Here is a 17,676-nt window from a genome sequence, read left to right as displayed (position 1 = left end):
ATTAAATAGAAATTTCATATAATATTTTACAATACTTACTCAGATCCCTCGCCCATTTTCGTGGTGGCCGTGATGGAAATGCGATACTTGGTGTTGGGCTTCAGACCAGCCATCTTCATACGCGTGATCCGGGGATCGGTGATGTGCGGATCGTGTTCGCGTCGCTTGCCCACATAGCTCTCATTAACCTCCTCGTAGTAGATCTTGTAGCCGGTGAGCTTGCCATTGGGATACAGCGGCTTCTTCCAGTGGAGCATGAAGGCCGACGAGCCGAGGGGATAGGCGTCCAGTGACTGAACCGGCGACGGCACACCCTCTGGGGTGTCGAAGTCGATGACGGCACTGGGCGGTCCATTGAAGCGTCCGTTGTAGGCCAAAATGCGGGCAAAGTTCTTCGAATCGGGCTTAAACTGGCTGACCAGGGCATTGTGGGCATCCCCCTTCACATGAATCTCCCGCAGACCCTCCTCGCCCTCGTTCTCCGTCCAGGTCTGGATCTTGTAGCCCTTGAAGTGTCCCCGCACCGACTCCTCGCTCACCGGCGTCCAGGCCATATAGCCACTGGTCGACGAGGTGATCTGTCTCATCGTGAAGTTGGTGGGAGCGTCCAGCGGACGATCCTCACCGGAGTAGCCCTCAATTATCTGGGCAGCCGTATTGGACTCGCCCTTGTCGTTGATGGCCACCACCTTGATCTGGTACTTGACGAACGTCGGCTGATCGGAGATCACAATGTTGTTCTGCCGCCAGTCGTATATGTTACTGTTTTCCCAGGCGGCAGCCGGGATGTCGCGTTTCCAGCTCACATAATAGTGGAAATTGGGGGCATTGTGCTCGATCTCCGGCATGGGAGTCCACGAGATGACCAGGTTGTTGGGCTCGGTGCCCTGGCCGACGACATTGTCGGGATTCTTGGACGGCACTTCCGGCTGGGTGGTGCAACTATCGCTGTGCGGCGACGGCGGCGAGGCGCCGATCTTGTTGAAGGCGATCACACGGAACGTGTAGTTCGCCCACGGCGACATCTGCAGCACGAACGAGGAGTCCGTGTTGGGCACCTTCTCGTAGGCGGCGTCCCAGGAGGCGGGCGTGAAGGAGGTGTTGAACTGAATGGTGTAGTGGAGGATGGGCGAGCGATTGTCTCCCTGCGGCTCCCACTGGATCTCCGCCTTGTCGGCCTGACAGGTGATGCCCGTGAGTTTGGGCGCATTCGGCACATCCTGCACAATCAAATTGGCCCTGGCCGTGGCCTCATCCAATCGCGTCCTGGCCACGCACGTATACTCGCCCGAATCCAGTTCCATGGTCTTGGCAATTGTCAACGAATTGTCGTTGGTCTTCACGAATCGCGGCTGCGCCTCGAAGTCAATCGACTGTCCATCCTTCCACCAATCGATCTCGATCTCCAGCGTATCGTCGTGGGCCTCGTTGCAGCGGAATGTGGCCGATTGTCCGGCGGCCACCTCATAGTTCTGCGGCTCCTGGGTGATCCTGGTGTGCTCCTTGACCTCCAACGAGCCATCGGCCTGTGCCTCGCCGAACTTATTCTGCGCATAGCACGTATACTGGCCGGCATCCGAGAAGGTTACGTCCTGAATCTCCAGATCACCATTGGCCAGGACATTGTAGCGACCTCCGGTCAGCCAATTGCTGGCTCTCAACCACTTGACCAGCGGCTTGGGCGAACCCGACACACGGCACTTGATGGTGATGTTGCGGCCATCCACACTGGACACATCCGAGGGAGGCACATTGATCGTTGGCGGCTCGGCCTGGACATTCAGATAGACATCCTTGTACACGTAGCCCAGGGAATTGGTGGCGTTGCAACCGTAGTTGCCGGTATCCCCCTTGACCAGATTAACGATCCTGATCGTGTTGTCCGTGACCGTTCGCCGGGGATTGGGCGTACTCTGTTCGATCGGCTTGCCATTGTGTATCCAACTGATCTTGGGCTCTGGCACACCGGCAGCCCGACACTCGAAGACCACCTCCTCGTCCTCGGCGGCGGTGTTGAATTCGGGCTCTTTGGTGAAGTACGGCACCGAGTTGACGTTCAGAATGATGGAGAAGGACTGGGCATTGCCAACGCCATTGGACACGTCGCAGGTATACGTTCCGGCATCGTCGAAGTTCGTTTGCCGTATGATCAGCGATTTGCCGTAGTGGCCTTGCGTGATGCGATCGCTCCACTGTATCCGCTGGCCATCCTTGCTCCACACGGTCTGCGGCAGCGGGGTTCCACCGTAGATGCAAAACAGTTCCATTCGCTTGCCACGCAGCGCCAAAGACTGGCGACGGGACACATACTGCCGGATGGGCTGATGCTTGTTCTGGGAGGCACTCACGCCCATCGGCTTGACATCGAGGAGCACCTTGTTGCCGATCTTGTACTCGCTGCGGAAGACCGAGGTGGCCGAGCAGGCATAATAGAAGTCCAAACTGGTATCCTCACGGGTCACGTTCGAGAACCAGAGATTGCCCTCGGGATCCAAGGTCATGCGGGAGTTGTTGATCGACTTTATGCTGCCATCGATGGACTCTTGAATCATCCAGTTGACCGTGGGACTGGGGAAACCGTCCGGAGCGGCACACTTTAGCATGAAGGGCTCACCCTCCACGGCCTCTAGGGTCTTGGCCGGCTCATCCTTGAAGGCATTCAGCTCCGCCTTGCGCACATACACTGAGTTCGAGGTGGCCGTTCCGAACTCGTTGGACGCGAAGCACTGGTAGTGGCCGCGATCCTCGTCCTTGGGTATAGTGATCACCAGGGTTCCACGGCCAGGCTGCCGCAGCATTCGGTTGTCGTAGGCCTGCCAGTCGAACTTTTTGCCGTTCTTGATCCAACTATATCTGTAATGGGACAAAAACAGAGAGAGGATTGTGTCAGCAAATAGTATTACGATTTTGGACCCATAACGCTTACATTGATGTATTGATATTTACAGCTTAATATCTAAATCGGGGATTAGAACCGAAACAAATATCGGTTTCGGTTATTGTTACAATCAATATAACTACTTCGATTACAGTATTGGTAAAAAAAATGTATTTCAAAACAATAAAAACAATGTTTCGTTTCAAATAAAAACAATATTTTTAACATTATAACTATCTATTATTGCAAAAATTAATGATTAGTTTTTTTTTTTTTAGCTTTGCATTTTTTTCTAGTAGTTGTTTACTTATAAACGCTTACAATTTTTGTGCATTAAGTTCAACATAAAATTTTGACTTTTTCGAACGTGAATTAATAACTTCATTCTGACGTACTGATTTCACAGTTGCTAACGAGTAGACTCAATCAAATGATTAAGCCATAAATATAATTTACTTTTAATTACCAAGCTGAGTATTTAAGAGGCTATAGTTTTCAGATCATAACAATTAATTGCCTCAGCCGGTGGGATTATCTAATTCTCTTAATTGTTTATTCGAACATATGTAAGTCCCATTTCCCGCCTCTTTCCATTAGTCACTCGACAGTTTTCCGCATTTCCTCACTGGCATTCGACTCATTAAGACCTAGACTCTCTAACAACTTAATTTCCACATTTAATTTAGCTTAATCAAGATTTCGCAAAGCGGCGAGCAAAGAAGAAAATTAAGACATTTTTTTTTGCACAAATTATGACAACTTGCTTAATTTCCAATTGCAAAAAATGTTGATTGAAGTGAGTAGTAATCGGGGGAAGGGATATTGAGGGGATGGCAGATTTTTGCTTGTTTCATGTCTCAAGTAATTGCAATTAAGCGGCAAAAGGAAGTCAACGAGCTGAACCCAGTTTTTGCTGATATGTTGTTTAAGTTTTTATCTGGCTTCTTTTATCCCGTTCTGTAACTATGCCAGCCGTTAATCTCTATAAATGATATAGATATATGGATATTGGGGGAAGAATAACTGGCGGTCTTTGAATAATATTTTTCACAAAACTATAAAATACATATTTGTATGGCTCATTTCTGGTTTTTATTTAATAAAGGTATTTAAAGCTATCAAATGTATTTGTTTATATTTCATTTATATATATGTATATCCGCCACTTAACATCTAACAAACTTTAAATTGTAATGGAAATATAATTGGATGTTAATTAATACCAGGCATTTTTAGTTTCTATTTAAATTATAGTTTCTGAAGAGCCTACTATTATTTCTACCGCAATTGTAAATAGTTGTAGACTTTTGTATACACAAAACTCAAAAGTTCGAGTCAATTATGTGAACAAGCCGCGCTGCTTGAGCTTGTTAAGCATCTTTTTTTATTTCTGTTTTTTTCTTTTTTTTTTGTTTGCCATACTTGAGCAGTATTTTCCAAAGTATCCCCCTTCTCAGCACTTTTCATCGGATCTTTTTGGGTTCGGTCTTGACGACGGGTCATGCAATAGGTCAATCATTTGAATTGTTTTTAAGTGTTGTAAGTTGAACTGTGAAGAGAACTCTGCTGCATCTGGAGTGGCGAGGGGGGATCGGTGGGTTTGTTGAACTGCATTCAAAGTGACTCAACTGATTTCATAGGATGCGGTATGCTGATTATGAAGATAGCTCTTAATTGGTTCGGTGTTCCAATTAAAAGTGCTCGGAATATAACGAAAATTCTATATAATTTTTTGTTATCGAGTTGAATTTAAATTTATTTCATTAAAAGTTTAAAGGCTTTGTCACAGAACTTCAAAAAATCGTAAAGAAATGTGAAAGTTTACATTTATTGTGTGTTAATTAATAATATTACGACTCCCTGCTTTTTTAGATCAAGCACTCATCTTTGAGATTACAAAATTCCCTAAAAGAACATTTATTAAATTAATTAAAAGCTATGAAATATAGTAACTAAGTTATATTAGTTATTAATAGTTTTATTAATTTATCAATGTCAATTTAATTCAGTTGCCAGCCTTCTCATAAACACCAGTTAATTTGTGGCAATGAAAAGTGAATTGCAACCCCTGGCCAATCCTTTTTCCGGGGTCAAAAAGTGAGCCAATGAGACAGCGAAATACCAGGATTTCCATATCAGGCCACGTGCATCGAAGGTGGGAAGGAAACCCCCACTGAAAACAGTCTAAAAGCAGTAACCAATGACACATTAAGCCATCGCACCCCCGCCAAACTGCAAACTATACACCAGGCAAACAAACTGGTCGGCGGGTCAATAAATTGCCGGCCAAATGGCCAAGTGGCTGAAAAGGTGGATGGCAAAGGATAAAAGAGTAGAAGGATACCAGAATACCGGAATACCAAAATACCAGGATAGTGGAGAGGCAGTCAAGCGGTTAAGCACGGCGTCTGTTGCCATCGCTCGACACCATCAAAACATTGGCATTGCCTTTACTTTTATACCGCTGCCAGCGGAGCGGTCACCTGCAACGGTTGCCAAAGACAACAACTAAATGGCCAGACAACAGCTGCTCGGCCACGCCTTATCGACGCCCACACAGTCACGCCCCCAGGAATACGCCCATTTGCAAGTTGAACGATTTCTGCATTTGTTCTTATGATTTTTTCAAAGGGTATCTCGCTTTCTAAGAGGCATGTTAACTAAAAAAAAAATGTAATTTAAAATTAAATATGGTTTATAACATAAATGGTTCAAAATGGAAAGTATGAACAAAACAATTTTAAAGTAAGAAAATATTTTATTTTTATTGTTTCACTATGTATACTTTCAATGCAACTTTTACTAGTAGAAGGTAGTTTTAAGTTAAATTTCTATATATTTTTAATGTTTCAAGCTTCTTTATCCGCCGTTCGTCTTTTCTATATGTTGTTTACATATCCTTTTTTTAAGCAGCTGCTTGGTGGTAGAGCTCCTTTATTTTACTTCTTTTCCCAGCTCGACACCACTTAACCCCAAAGTGCACTGATAGTTTTAGGGTTGACTTGGCTTCACTTAACTTCTTCGCAGTCCTTCGCCAGTGCAACCCCCTTGCTTTTCCCAAGCCCCTAGCATTTTCCTCAGCTGCTTTTGCCAGCCACTGTTTTTTGCCGGGCCCTTCAGCGATAGAAATCTGTATGGAAAACGCGCCAAGAAGTGCCAGAACATGGCTGCTGATGACTCATCAGCCCGGCCAAAACACACACACACACACACACACGCTGCTTTGCATAATTGTGGGTGGGGCTTGGCGGTTGGGCCCGCTCTTGCTCGGCATTACTTTTTTGGGGTTGCAAAATAACAGAATGCCGTAGCATACTTTTTCCACGCTCACAGACGAAGGGAAGTGGACACATAAGAGGGGGGGGGGGGGGGGGGGGGATATATATACATGTATAACCCAGTTATATATATATACCTCCATACATTTTCATAGCAGACATACACATACATGCATTTAACTAGGAGTCGAAAATTTCTTTTGGTAGCTTTTTTTTAATTTTAGCATAAGTAAATAGGCTCACTTTAAAATTTGTTGTGAACTGTTGCATAAAGCACTTTAAAGTTTTTCACTCGCAATAAAATATAAATGAAAATTATGTAATGAAATTATTATGTCTGTTCTTTTTTCTTTTTCTGACCACTTTTGTTTTGTTACAATTTTTTTCAATTTAATTTTTAAAAGAAGATTTGTGTAAACTTATTTTGATTGCTTTCATTTTAGTGAACTTGGTTGTTTATGATTTATTTAAGGATTTTCACCATAGGTTCTTTAATTATGACCGCCACTGTGGGCTTGCGATGGCATGAAGTAAAAGCAAAAGAGCCAAGCCAAGCCAAAGCCAAAGCCAAAACCGCTTTTAGCTGAAGGGAAGAGCTTTGAAAGAGGGGAAGACGGGGACAAGAGGGGCCCGGAAGAAAGTGGGGGAGACGGCGAGACACTGGACAGAGTGGTGTGTGGGGGGGGGGGGGGTCAGACCAAAGTTAAACAAAAGCGGCAAGAAGGGGCCAAAATGAGTATTAGGTCTTAGGGAGCCGCATCCTGCACTTAGCCGCGTATAATTATACCCTAAGCAACAGGTTAAGGCGGCGGCGTATTTATTAGCCATCAAAAAATATTGATCTAACAAGGTAAGTGAGCACCTCACTTCGGAAATATCCCATTAAGACATACATTTCTGTTTAATAAAAAACAATGTAATTTCTTCGGATTTCAAGATATAATTACTATGAAGAGCAAGTCTGGAAATAAAAGTAGATAATGAATAAATTAAATTATTTTAAAATTATTACTTTTGAAACAAATATTTATTTAACGTTTTTATTCCTAACAATGGTTTTAGTAAATTAATTTGCAGCTCCCTACAAATACCGACATTTGTTTTAATTTATATATTTTTTTATGGCTCCCCTAGCACGTCACAGAGAACATTTAAATTAATTAGGCATTTCTTGTATTTCATTACCCAAATTAGTCACGTTTTTCATATTCCCATGCGACTTTAGGGTACATTGCCTTTTGGCTTGGTTCTCTATCCGAATTAATTCCGTGAATTTTGTCGGCGGCCAAATGGCAACAGAACTTTAAATGGCCTCCGGGTTTTGAGCGGACGAGGAGGAAACCGAGTGGAAATAGAGGAGCTGCTGACAAGGGTTGGCCCAAGGACCAAAGTCCGTTTTTGAGCCGCGGGCAGAACAGCAGAAAGCTTTTTCGGCTAATACTGATTCGGGAAATCCAACTGAAGAGGGTAGGGAAAATGAAGACAGGGAAACAACAAATGGAATTGAAATTCGCAAGAATCATCGTCATCGTTGTTGACATTTTGTGCATGTCAAACGTGCAATGACACCGAAAGACACTAAACTAAAACTTCTACAACTGGAACAGGCACGAAATAAATTGTATGCAACCTAATTGTATTGTTGCATCCGCGTGCTTTGAACTCTCAAAAATGTATTTTTCCTTTCTTTTCTCTGTTAAAAAAACGTATAAAGCACCTGCCGAATCAGGCAATGATAGTTTTATATATTCTTTTAGAGCATTGCCTGAATTTCGTTATAAAAAAAAAAGAAAGAAAAGTGAGGAAAGCGGAAGCGTCTCCAAGGTATCAACACACTATAACAACAAAACGAAACACGAAAATAGGACATTGCACAATCGATGGAAGTCCCAAAAAGAAGCAGCCGGAAAACGAAAATGAGGAAAAGGAGCCGGAGGAGCAGGTGACACCCGACCTGTGACCCCTGGCATGGCAACAGTTGATGGATGTGCTCGAGAGCCAGGCAGAATGAAAATTAGGTGCGACCACGACCCCAGGGACAAAGGAAACAACTAACTGGGAAATCGAGAGTTCCACCCCAAAATGTCTACTCTAATAAACTTAACTAAAGCACTCCGTTTTTTTTTCTTTGTGACAAATTGGGTTGTTCCACGAAAAATGATATACTTCCTACATACGAAATCAGGATGTTAGGTAATTTCAAAAAAATCATTTTATAAATAAAACAAATTTTAGAACTTAGAAATGTATTTATTAACTGATATTTTATGTCTAAGTCTGTATAAATGTAATACACGAAACGTTTAAAACTAACTAAAATATTTTAAATAAAACACTCTGATATCATGTAAGCAAATTGTTCGTGCTTATTGCTGACTTTCTTTCAATCAAGCATACGGATAAAACAAAATAAGAAGAATTGACATTGTCGTGCCCTTCTGTGGATTGCCCAATATCTTTTTCCATCTGCCGAAAATTACAGCAAATGAAATAAAGTAAAATTACAACAGACACGCAGCAGCATTGAAAATGAAGACAAACATTGGGGCACCGACTGAATCACCGGAACATTGAGGCAATCATCAAGTCAGAGTCAGACAAATTTAGCTAGAGGCGATCGGCAGCAATTTTTCAGTTCTGTTTTATTTCGTCGAGGTTGCTCAAGTTCAAGTGGACACCCTATATATAACTCGTGTTTCCCACTGACTTTTGATTTGGCTCATCATATCAACGATGTCAAATGTCAGTTGTGTGTCTTTCAATGCGTTTTCAACTGCAATTACAGCACATTAAGAGCTAAAAGGGTTGATAACTATGTACAGAGAGGATTTTGTATTTGAATTGCAATACTTTTATTAGAAAAATGTCTTGAAAAGTTTCCATCTATATATTGATATATTAGAAAAACGTACCTTCCAGAAAGACTATTACAGAGTTTTCAGTTCAGGCCATTACTAAAACATTTAACACATTTTTAATTACATCGTTCTGAATTTTGATATGTGCGTAGAAAATGATGTATTACAAATTTATATCAAAATATGGATTATAGAGTTGCTAAATAGTTCAATATTAAAATATTATACAATATGATATGGTATAATATGAGGATTTTTTCTCTGTGTGGATAGAGAAACTCCTTTTCTATTGATTCGCAAAGCGAAAGAGACGGGCGAAGGGCTGCAAAACCAGATTGAAAAGGATTAGACGGGAGCAACAAACGCTTTTAGCTAAAACAAACAGCAAAAGAGTTGCCACGTGCCGGTCTCAGAAAGGGGGATACAAAATGGGGTCCGATGGCCAGGAGTTGGGGAACGGGGTAGGACGATGACTCATCTAGCCAGGCATAACTCCACTGACTGAATTGAATGAAAACACAGCCACCAAAGGGAATGGCGGTGCACCAAAGTTTGTACTTAACATCTGACATGAAACAAAGACGAGAATCAAAGCTTCGGGTACAGTGGAAAAATTCCAAAATAAATAAACAAATAAATGTCAAGACAAATGTACTCAAATAATATTTCTAAATAAATGGTAATAGTCAATACACCTATGGCATTTTGAAGACTTAATTAAATAATTAAAGATAGAAATATCAAAGTGATTGATTCCACTGTGCAGAAGAAGGGAGGGAAATGGAAAAAGGGAATCCCCTTGAAGAGTTGCACCCGCATTCCAATGCACACACACATACTTGAATCGAATGAATGGTGTTCCTTCCTCCAGAAGTTGGTTGTTTTTTTTTCTATGTTGCAACAGGATGCCGGAACATCTAGCAAGGGAATGAGTTTGAGTAGTCGTCTAACGACTTGCAAATATTGTATGTATGGTGTACATATTTAAAAAGCCGTTTTTGGTTTTACGAGCTATAAAAGATGATGACGATGATGCGGATTGTGTGGGAATTTGGAGGAAGGCTTAAAAGTTTGTTGTTAGGGGGAGTTGTCCCAGTGGGAAGTTGAATGAGTGGCGGTTTTGGGTTTTTCGTTTTTCAGTAAATGCACAGAACAATGTTGCAAAAAAAAGAAAATTTATTTCGTTCATGAGAGCTGAAAGGAGAATTTAAAATATATTTTTTTTAACTTATTTTATACAAATAAGAAATTATTTCTATACAAGCTAATTTGAACAAATAGCTGGTTATTTTAGCTGATATAGCCAAGCTACCAAGTTATTTTTACTATTTAAAAATATTATGGTTAAATTCCAACATTAAAATTTGAATAATGCCTTCATTTACAAGCCGTGTTTTGGCCGAATGCCTGACATATGTGTATGCATGTTGGCCAGTTAAATACAATTTTGGCCCCCCAAATTCGATAGCAACAGCATTTCCGCCCAAGGGGCATCCCCCAAAAACACTGTTGCCATCCCTTTTGCACACAAATCGATGGTTACCTTTCGTGGGCAATAGAACTGTGCACTGAGAAAATGTATTGCATATAAAAACTGGGTTCAAAAAGTTTTCATAAAATATATTAAATATTTTACAGATTTTTATGAAATATTTGCTAAAGAAAACCCACGGAAAAAATTTGTTTAAAAAAATGGTTTTTCTTATAGTGACCTAGCAGACGAAAATGTTAGTAATTAAATCATCGATGAGGTGAGAAATAATGTTTATGTGGAATTTTTCCCTTTTTTGACACATCAGGTTGTCCTTAATAAAATTTTATTTATTTGTATTTCCCTGAAACCAAATTTTTGAAAATTTAAACTATATTAAAATAGTACCATACATTTTTGTCCTGTGTGCCTTTTGTTTTGATAGCATTTTAGACGATGCTTCTGTTTTTGACAGCGGAATCAATAAACGTAAACATTTACTTATTTAAACAAATGGAAATTCGTGTGCGAAAAGAAAATGGGGAAGACGCTTGAAGAAGACACCTGTGGACAGACGTTCAGGCCACGCTAACACCTGAACCGGAAATGGCGAGGTCCAAAAATACGTTGATATCATTTTGGGTTTTCATATTTAAATTCCCAACGTTATGCAACGTCATTAAAGTCACGAAGCCCGAAGAAGAAACCCTGAAACTACTCATTCCGTTCGTAATTGTTATGTGCGTAATGCTTTTTTGCCCCTCTTTTGGGTCCACAAAAACATAAAAGGGTTAAAGAGCGCTCGAGCCACCGTTAGAAGTCGTCGGCAAAAGAACACAAGAAGGCGGGCATGAAAGCAGGAATGAGGAATCATGATCATGAATGCAATACGCAACGTGAGAAAACTTTAGTAAAAGCTACAAAAAAAAGTTCTTAACTTTTTGAGCACAGGCTTTACTTGACAATAATCTTTGACCAGAGATCTGAGTGCAAGTTTTTATGATTTATTTTATGGTGAGGGGAATTTCGACTGCAGAATAATGTCGAAATGGCGCAGATCTCGAGATCTTTAGAGTTCATTATATGGGGATTTTTGATGGTTTCATTTCAGCCATGTTTAATGTTCTCTATGGTTTTGTGAGTTTTGGTTTGATCATATAAGAACTTAATGTTTGCTTTTTTGTTAAAGTTTTTGTTTTAATCTTTTAACATGTATTTTTAAATTTTGTGATGTTTAATTCGGACAAGTTTGCTTTCCTGATCATAAGGCGTTGTTAACAGTAATTAACAAGCTTGATATAAATAAATATAATATAATCTACTAAATGCATTAAAAAATACCTATTTTATAACATCTAACAGTGAGTCATATTGTATTCGATAAGTAAGTAATATCTTCATTTTCTTTCCACCCTCCCAAGAAATACAATTGATATAGGAAGCCCTACTCTTATTACTCTTTTAGCCTTATTTTTTCCGCTTTCGCCGTTCATCGATTTTCTTCAATTTGGCTGCATTAAATATGCCACAAGATACTCCCTCCGATTTGCTTACGCTTCTTCCTCTTTCCCCGATTCTTCGTTAATTCTTCATATGCGCAATAGCCCAAAATAAGGGGGAAAGCGAGCGGAAGCGAGACGGGCATAGAAGCCGAATAAATGACAAAATGGCAAGCCGAGACAACAACACCAGAACGTCGTCATCAGTTAACTCCCACCGCCCACAGCCCACTATAACCTTTAACCCCTCATCCTCTGTTTGTCCTGTGCCCAAAAAGTTTGATTGATTCGCATGAATCATGTCTTCGAAGGGGAGCGACACCAAACGGGAAGTACAGTCAAGCTTGGATGACTTGAAATTCTTGCAAATGTATTATTATACAATTTTAGCTCTTTACTTGTTTTAAATTGGCAGTATTTTTTTTTATTAATTTCAGCCAATTATTTCAAAAGGTAAAACAACTATTCAACAACATTGATCTTTGTACATATTGTCTTCCAACAAGGACTTATTGATCATCTTAAAAAGTATTTACTGTTTTTGCGGACTTTTATTCCAGACATTTGATGACTCCATCTCTTTGGGGTTGCAAGTTCCGGATTTTAATCGGACTACTTAACAACTGAATTGTTCAGTTGCAGTTTTTTCCTATATTTTGTTCCCCTTTTCCCTTGATTTTACTTTTTTCGGGGGTGGCACAGTAGCAAAGTTGGCGCCAAACTGACGAGACAAAATCATTAGGGAAACATGAAGCTTAAAAACAAAATTAATGAGGGGGAGATGGAAAATGTAAGGGAGGGTGTTCCAAGTGGATTGGAGCGCAGAAAAATAACATTCAAGGACATGAACTAGTAGCGACAGCTTTTGAAGGACTTTGTGTAACGTGGTGTGAAAAATCAATGAGCCTTCAACTCGACTCCTTTTTCCATAAATTTATCTTATTTTATCTTTCAGCAGCTGGCAGCTGTTGGCGTCCTTCACTGCGTATGCGAAATATTCTGGGTCACAAGGATTACTTTTTATTTGCCTTCTTCTAGGCGAAAAACCTACGAAAAAAAATACAAGTTAAAAATATATGGTATGGTTTCAAAATTATGAAGTAAAAAAAAGGGTTGTCCAAAAAATTTTGTAATAAAATTTTCCTTACGATGAAAAAAGAATTAGGGCTGTGCATAAAATAAGCGTAACCTTAAAGCTTTGCTTGAGTTTTGTATCATTTTTCAAAGTATTAAACAAAAGAAAACCCAAGTATTTGTCTGTTTTAAAGTTAATATGATTATCATGGCTCCCACACATGCATAAAAATAAACTCACAAAACTTGTTTTCATCAAAGTTCAAGCAAACAACTTTTGAAAATCAAACAGCGTAAGTTTTTTTTTTTTCATTTTCTTTTCAAAGCTGTGCCCAAACTCTTTAAAATTCAAGGGCAGATTAAAAAACATTTATTTTTATTTCACATGTTCAAAATGTGTAGAGAAAAATTGAGAGGCTTAAATAACTGAGCTCTAACCCGGTTCAATTGAACTGCTTAACTTCCTCGACTGCAACTTAAAAGAAAAGAAAAGGCGAGGCACAAACCACATGGAAATAGTTCCATTTGAAAGAAAAGAAGACAATGAAAAAGGGAAAGTAATACGCAGATATAATCGTAGACTTGCCTCAGGGGAAAATTTGTAACACAAAACGAATGATAAATGATTAGGAAACACGTTTTTAATTTCATGTTGCTTATTTTTCATTGTTTAATCTCTGTTGATTTTATATCCATTCGGATTAATCATCTCTCGATGCGTCAGTTGGTTCTGTTTCTATCCACCGACCAGATGTGTCTGCACTTAATATTAAATGCAATCAATTGAAATACCCACTTCGAGAATCTGACTCATTTTACAATCTTGAAGTCTTAAATTAGCTAAAACCATATAAAATAAATTTCTAAAAGTTAGATAAACATTGGCAAGAAAGGCAGAAACACTCAATTTCGTAAATTGGTTTCACTATGTGAATCACGCATTTTTATGTGCAGTAAAATTCTATAAACAGTTATAAATACATTTTTCCGAACTATGAAATATTTTCCTTATAAAGCCAGGAAAAACATTTCTCTACCCTCAAAATGTGGGTGCAACGGGTAAAAAAAAAACCTAACAGCATAATCATTATCATCCGAATCGTTTATCATTAAATCATAATCATTGAATCGCTTTACGTTGCTATCTAAAAATAACTGTGCACGCATTTCGTTATGCATTTGCTGCAGCAACAGCAACAGCAATAGCAAAAATATACACAGCGGCAACATCATCAACGAAGTAGCAACAGAAAAAGTTTAAATAGCGACACCAGACATCGGCCAATGACAACAATAAAAGTATGTCAGGCCGAATCACAGAGGCGTATAGATAGATATAGATGTGGATATATAGATAGAATGCACCACACAAAAAAAAAACCCAGATAGGAAAAAAATAGAAAATTAAGCGTGCCACTGATGTAATGCAAGCACAGAAAAAAGTCCAATATGATTATAATTTATGCGGCCTAATTTCAGATTTTATACACCGCAACTAAAAAAAATAAAATTATGTGACAGTAAATATAACATTATGAAATGATTGTACATTATTTTATTTATTATTACACATTTTCGAAGACTAATATTTTGTAAAAAATATTTAAAAGCCTAATTAAATTTATGTTTTGACCCATACGTTGTATAATAATTTCATTCACAAATTAAAATGTTCTAAAATACAAACTTTTTTTTATATTTGCACCGCTATAACAACAAATCGAACTTTAAAGCAGCTTTACCAATATTTTTAAAGTTGTAGTTGTAATAGCATGACTATATAATATATTTTTCTCTGTACAGTTGAAACCAACACAAACCAACGAGCATAACCAATACTTATGAATTAAAAATGAGAGAGAAAAATGGCTGTAATTTATCATTATTACATGCCTAAGATAAAATACGAAAATTGGCCAGTAATTTACGTTTACTACCCACACTGTATTGCTTTGTAATATATATCTTTCACAAGTCCGCAACTATTTTGCAATTACAAAATGTCGAGAGACTTTCGATTTATTTAATTGAGACTTATGGTATTATTTTGGCTTTATTTAGTAAATTTTGCGGATTATTATTATATTTATTAAATTTTCCGTTGGCCAATAAAATGGATTTTATCATTTACTTCTTGTAATATTTACTTTACTTTTGGCGCCCAAAAGAAAATATTTCTTAACTCCTAAAAAAATTCGGTATAAATTCAGGGAAAATTTGTTAAAAATTGTCCCGTAAAATTACGTAATGCTTTGCCGGCACATATAGCTTGAGTTCATTCCTTTTTTTCCTATAATTTGTTTCCATTTCGTTTTGGTTAAAATTCTCAGCGTGCTTGACCATCCGGTCAAACTGGTTTTTGTGATATTACCGCTTTGCCTCTGAAATTTTTTATATTTTTCTAACACTGTACCTGAACCACTTGCTGCGAAAGAGAGGGCGTTAGTGCGAAAGAGTGAGAGGGGGATACGGAGAGAGGGCCGAAAGAAAAGCGCACACATTTCCCACTATTAACCCATTTTAATTTTGTACGTGTAAAAATAAACAACACAAAATTTTCTCATTCCTTTTGCTTCTTCTTCTTATTATTCTTGCACATTTCTCACGTTCTGTGTGTGTGTGTGTGTGTGTGTGTGTGTGTATCTGTGTGTGCCTGGCATTCGGCCATCTGTTGCTATTCTGCCGACGTCGGCAGCGCTGCTACTGCACTGCTCGCGCACTGACTGCACTTGTTGTTGGTGCCAATTTTGATCAGAATACAGTATACATCCATTAAAAAAGTCGCCAATGTTTTATAAAGCGAATATAGTTTCATATTAAATAACAATATTAATTTGAAAATCCAAAACAGATTATAGAGTATCGATTTATAACGTCTTCTTATATCAACAAAATTATGTTTATCTTAATTTGAACAACTCTTCACAAATTGTAATTTTTTTGAAAATCTTAATTACCAAAGAAATTTGAATTGTTTTAAAGGCTCTAGCATTCAGTATGTGATTCCATAAATGGCACTGTTTTTATACGTTTTCAAAATTTTTTTTACATTTTCAGCCCAATGCACTGTTTTTTTACCATGATTTAGCTGCTCTTAATTTATTTGTTCATTTATGCATGTTACACTTGTTTTTATGAGTACAAATATGAAACAAATAATTAAAGACATTAAGCACTTGATTTTTAGTTGTTAGAATAAGAGCAAGGGGAAAACTATTTTTATTTTATATTTTACCATCACAAAAATATTTTCAGACACTTGGAATGTTTTGATGGCACATTGGGCCGCTGCTGTTCTATTCCGTTTATGTCCACACCCCTCCTGTTCTTTGGCAATGAGGTCATACCATCATCAGCAGCCGCTGCTTGCCCTCTTCTACAAGTGTTAAACTTCAAATTCCTCATTTTTCAACCGAATGACTCAAATCCCCTGCAATGGGTACTAAGAACACGCTCTACTAAAAAAAAAAGTGATTAAAAACTATGAATAAAACAGCCGAAACGAAACGTGTTTAGGAAACAGTTTCAAATCGCTCTTATGGCCGAAGTCTATGGATTACTCAGAGAAACGAATAACACTCACTTCCTCAAAGACTTGCATCATCACAGAATTACAATTGGAGAAGACGCCAAATCAAACTTTTGAACACATTTAGAAATATATTTTTGGAGGATTCGGCGACAAAAATAGCTCGACAACAATTTAATATTTTGAATATTAATACCCTAAAAAACAGTGAAGTTAAAAGTGTTTCTGATTCTTAGAAACTTTCATTATTAATAATTTAACTATTTTTTAGGGCAGACTTGATACATCAAGTTCCTTTAAAATAAGCTTTTCGCTGTTCTCTAGTGAATTAAAAATACTTGTGACGAAATATTTCGTAAAAAACAACAAGTCTATAACAACAAGGCTGAAATAAACAAACAACAAAATTTGATTTCTGAAACGAATTTTGGTATGGTATATGATACTTTGTAGACGCGACTGCTTAAATTTGATTTACGTGATTTAAAATAGAGGGCAGAACTACATAAATATATAGGCACCGAAGAGATATAAAAAAGATCTATTCAAATTAGCCGTACGAACTATTTTCATAATTTTAGTTTTGTTCTTTGGAACCTTAAATATATGTATATATATTCCTGATCGTTAACTTACTCTGGTTCGGGCTGTCCATCAGCTTCGCATTCGATAATGAATGGATTGTCACTCTCCTTGTTTTGTTGCGCTACTTTGAAGAGCAATTCCCCGGGTGTCGGTTGTTTTGTGATTCTTGGTGGGGTGTTGCCTAAAGATATTGCGGAAGAAATTGGAGACAAGGGGAAAGATCGATGAGCATTGGGTTCCAGCAAACTAATTGATCGCATAAATTGTGGACTCCCCTTCAAAAGCCCTGAGTATTTTTAGCACTTTTTTTAAATTGTTTACTAATTTTAAGCACAGGACTGCGGGGTATACACTTTAGAGGCGATCAGGGCTTTAAGTTTTAAGGAACACACATCAGGTGATCTATGATCGGTTCAAATGAGTCTCTTTAAATTCTATAAATAAAGCCCAAGTGAGTTATGAGAATGTCATAGTGTTCCTTTTAGTATGGACAAAATTATTGGG

At 38.6% G+C, this 17,676-nt stretch overlaps 1 protein-coding gene across 1 annotated transcript in view; it reads right to left on the bottom strand.

Annotated features, from left to right (window-relative positions):
- The window catches only part of LOC128264803 (neuroglian), a 39,210-nt gene that overhangs the window by 5,478 nt on the left and 16,056 nt on the right, over positions 1 to 17,676 (bottom strand). Inside the window, 2 exon segments of the mRNA XM_053000477.1 lie at positions 40 to 2,853; positions 17,224 to 17,353. Of these exon segments, the coding sequence (XP_052856437.1) occupies positions 40 to 2,853; positions 17,224 to 17,353 (2,944 nt within the window).

This window comes from Drosophila gunungcola, unplaced genomic scaffold (assembly GCF_025200985.1).
Source record: "Drosophila gunungcola strain Sukarami unplaced genomic scaffold, Dgunungcola_SK_2 000078F, whole genome shotgun sequence".
NCBI classification, from domain to species: domain Eukaryota; kingdom Metazoa; phylum Arthropoda; class Insecta; order Diptera; family Drosophilidae; genus Drosophila; species Drosophila gunungcola.
The sequence above is the reverse complement of the archived record's forward strand: the minus strand, read 5'-3'. Positions and strand labels throughout refer to the sequence as shown.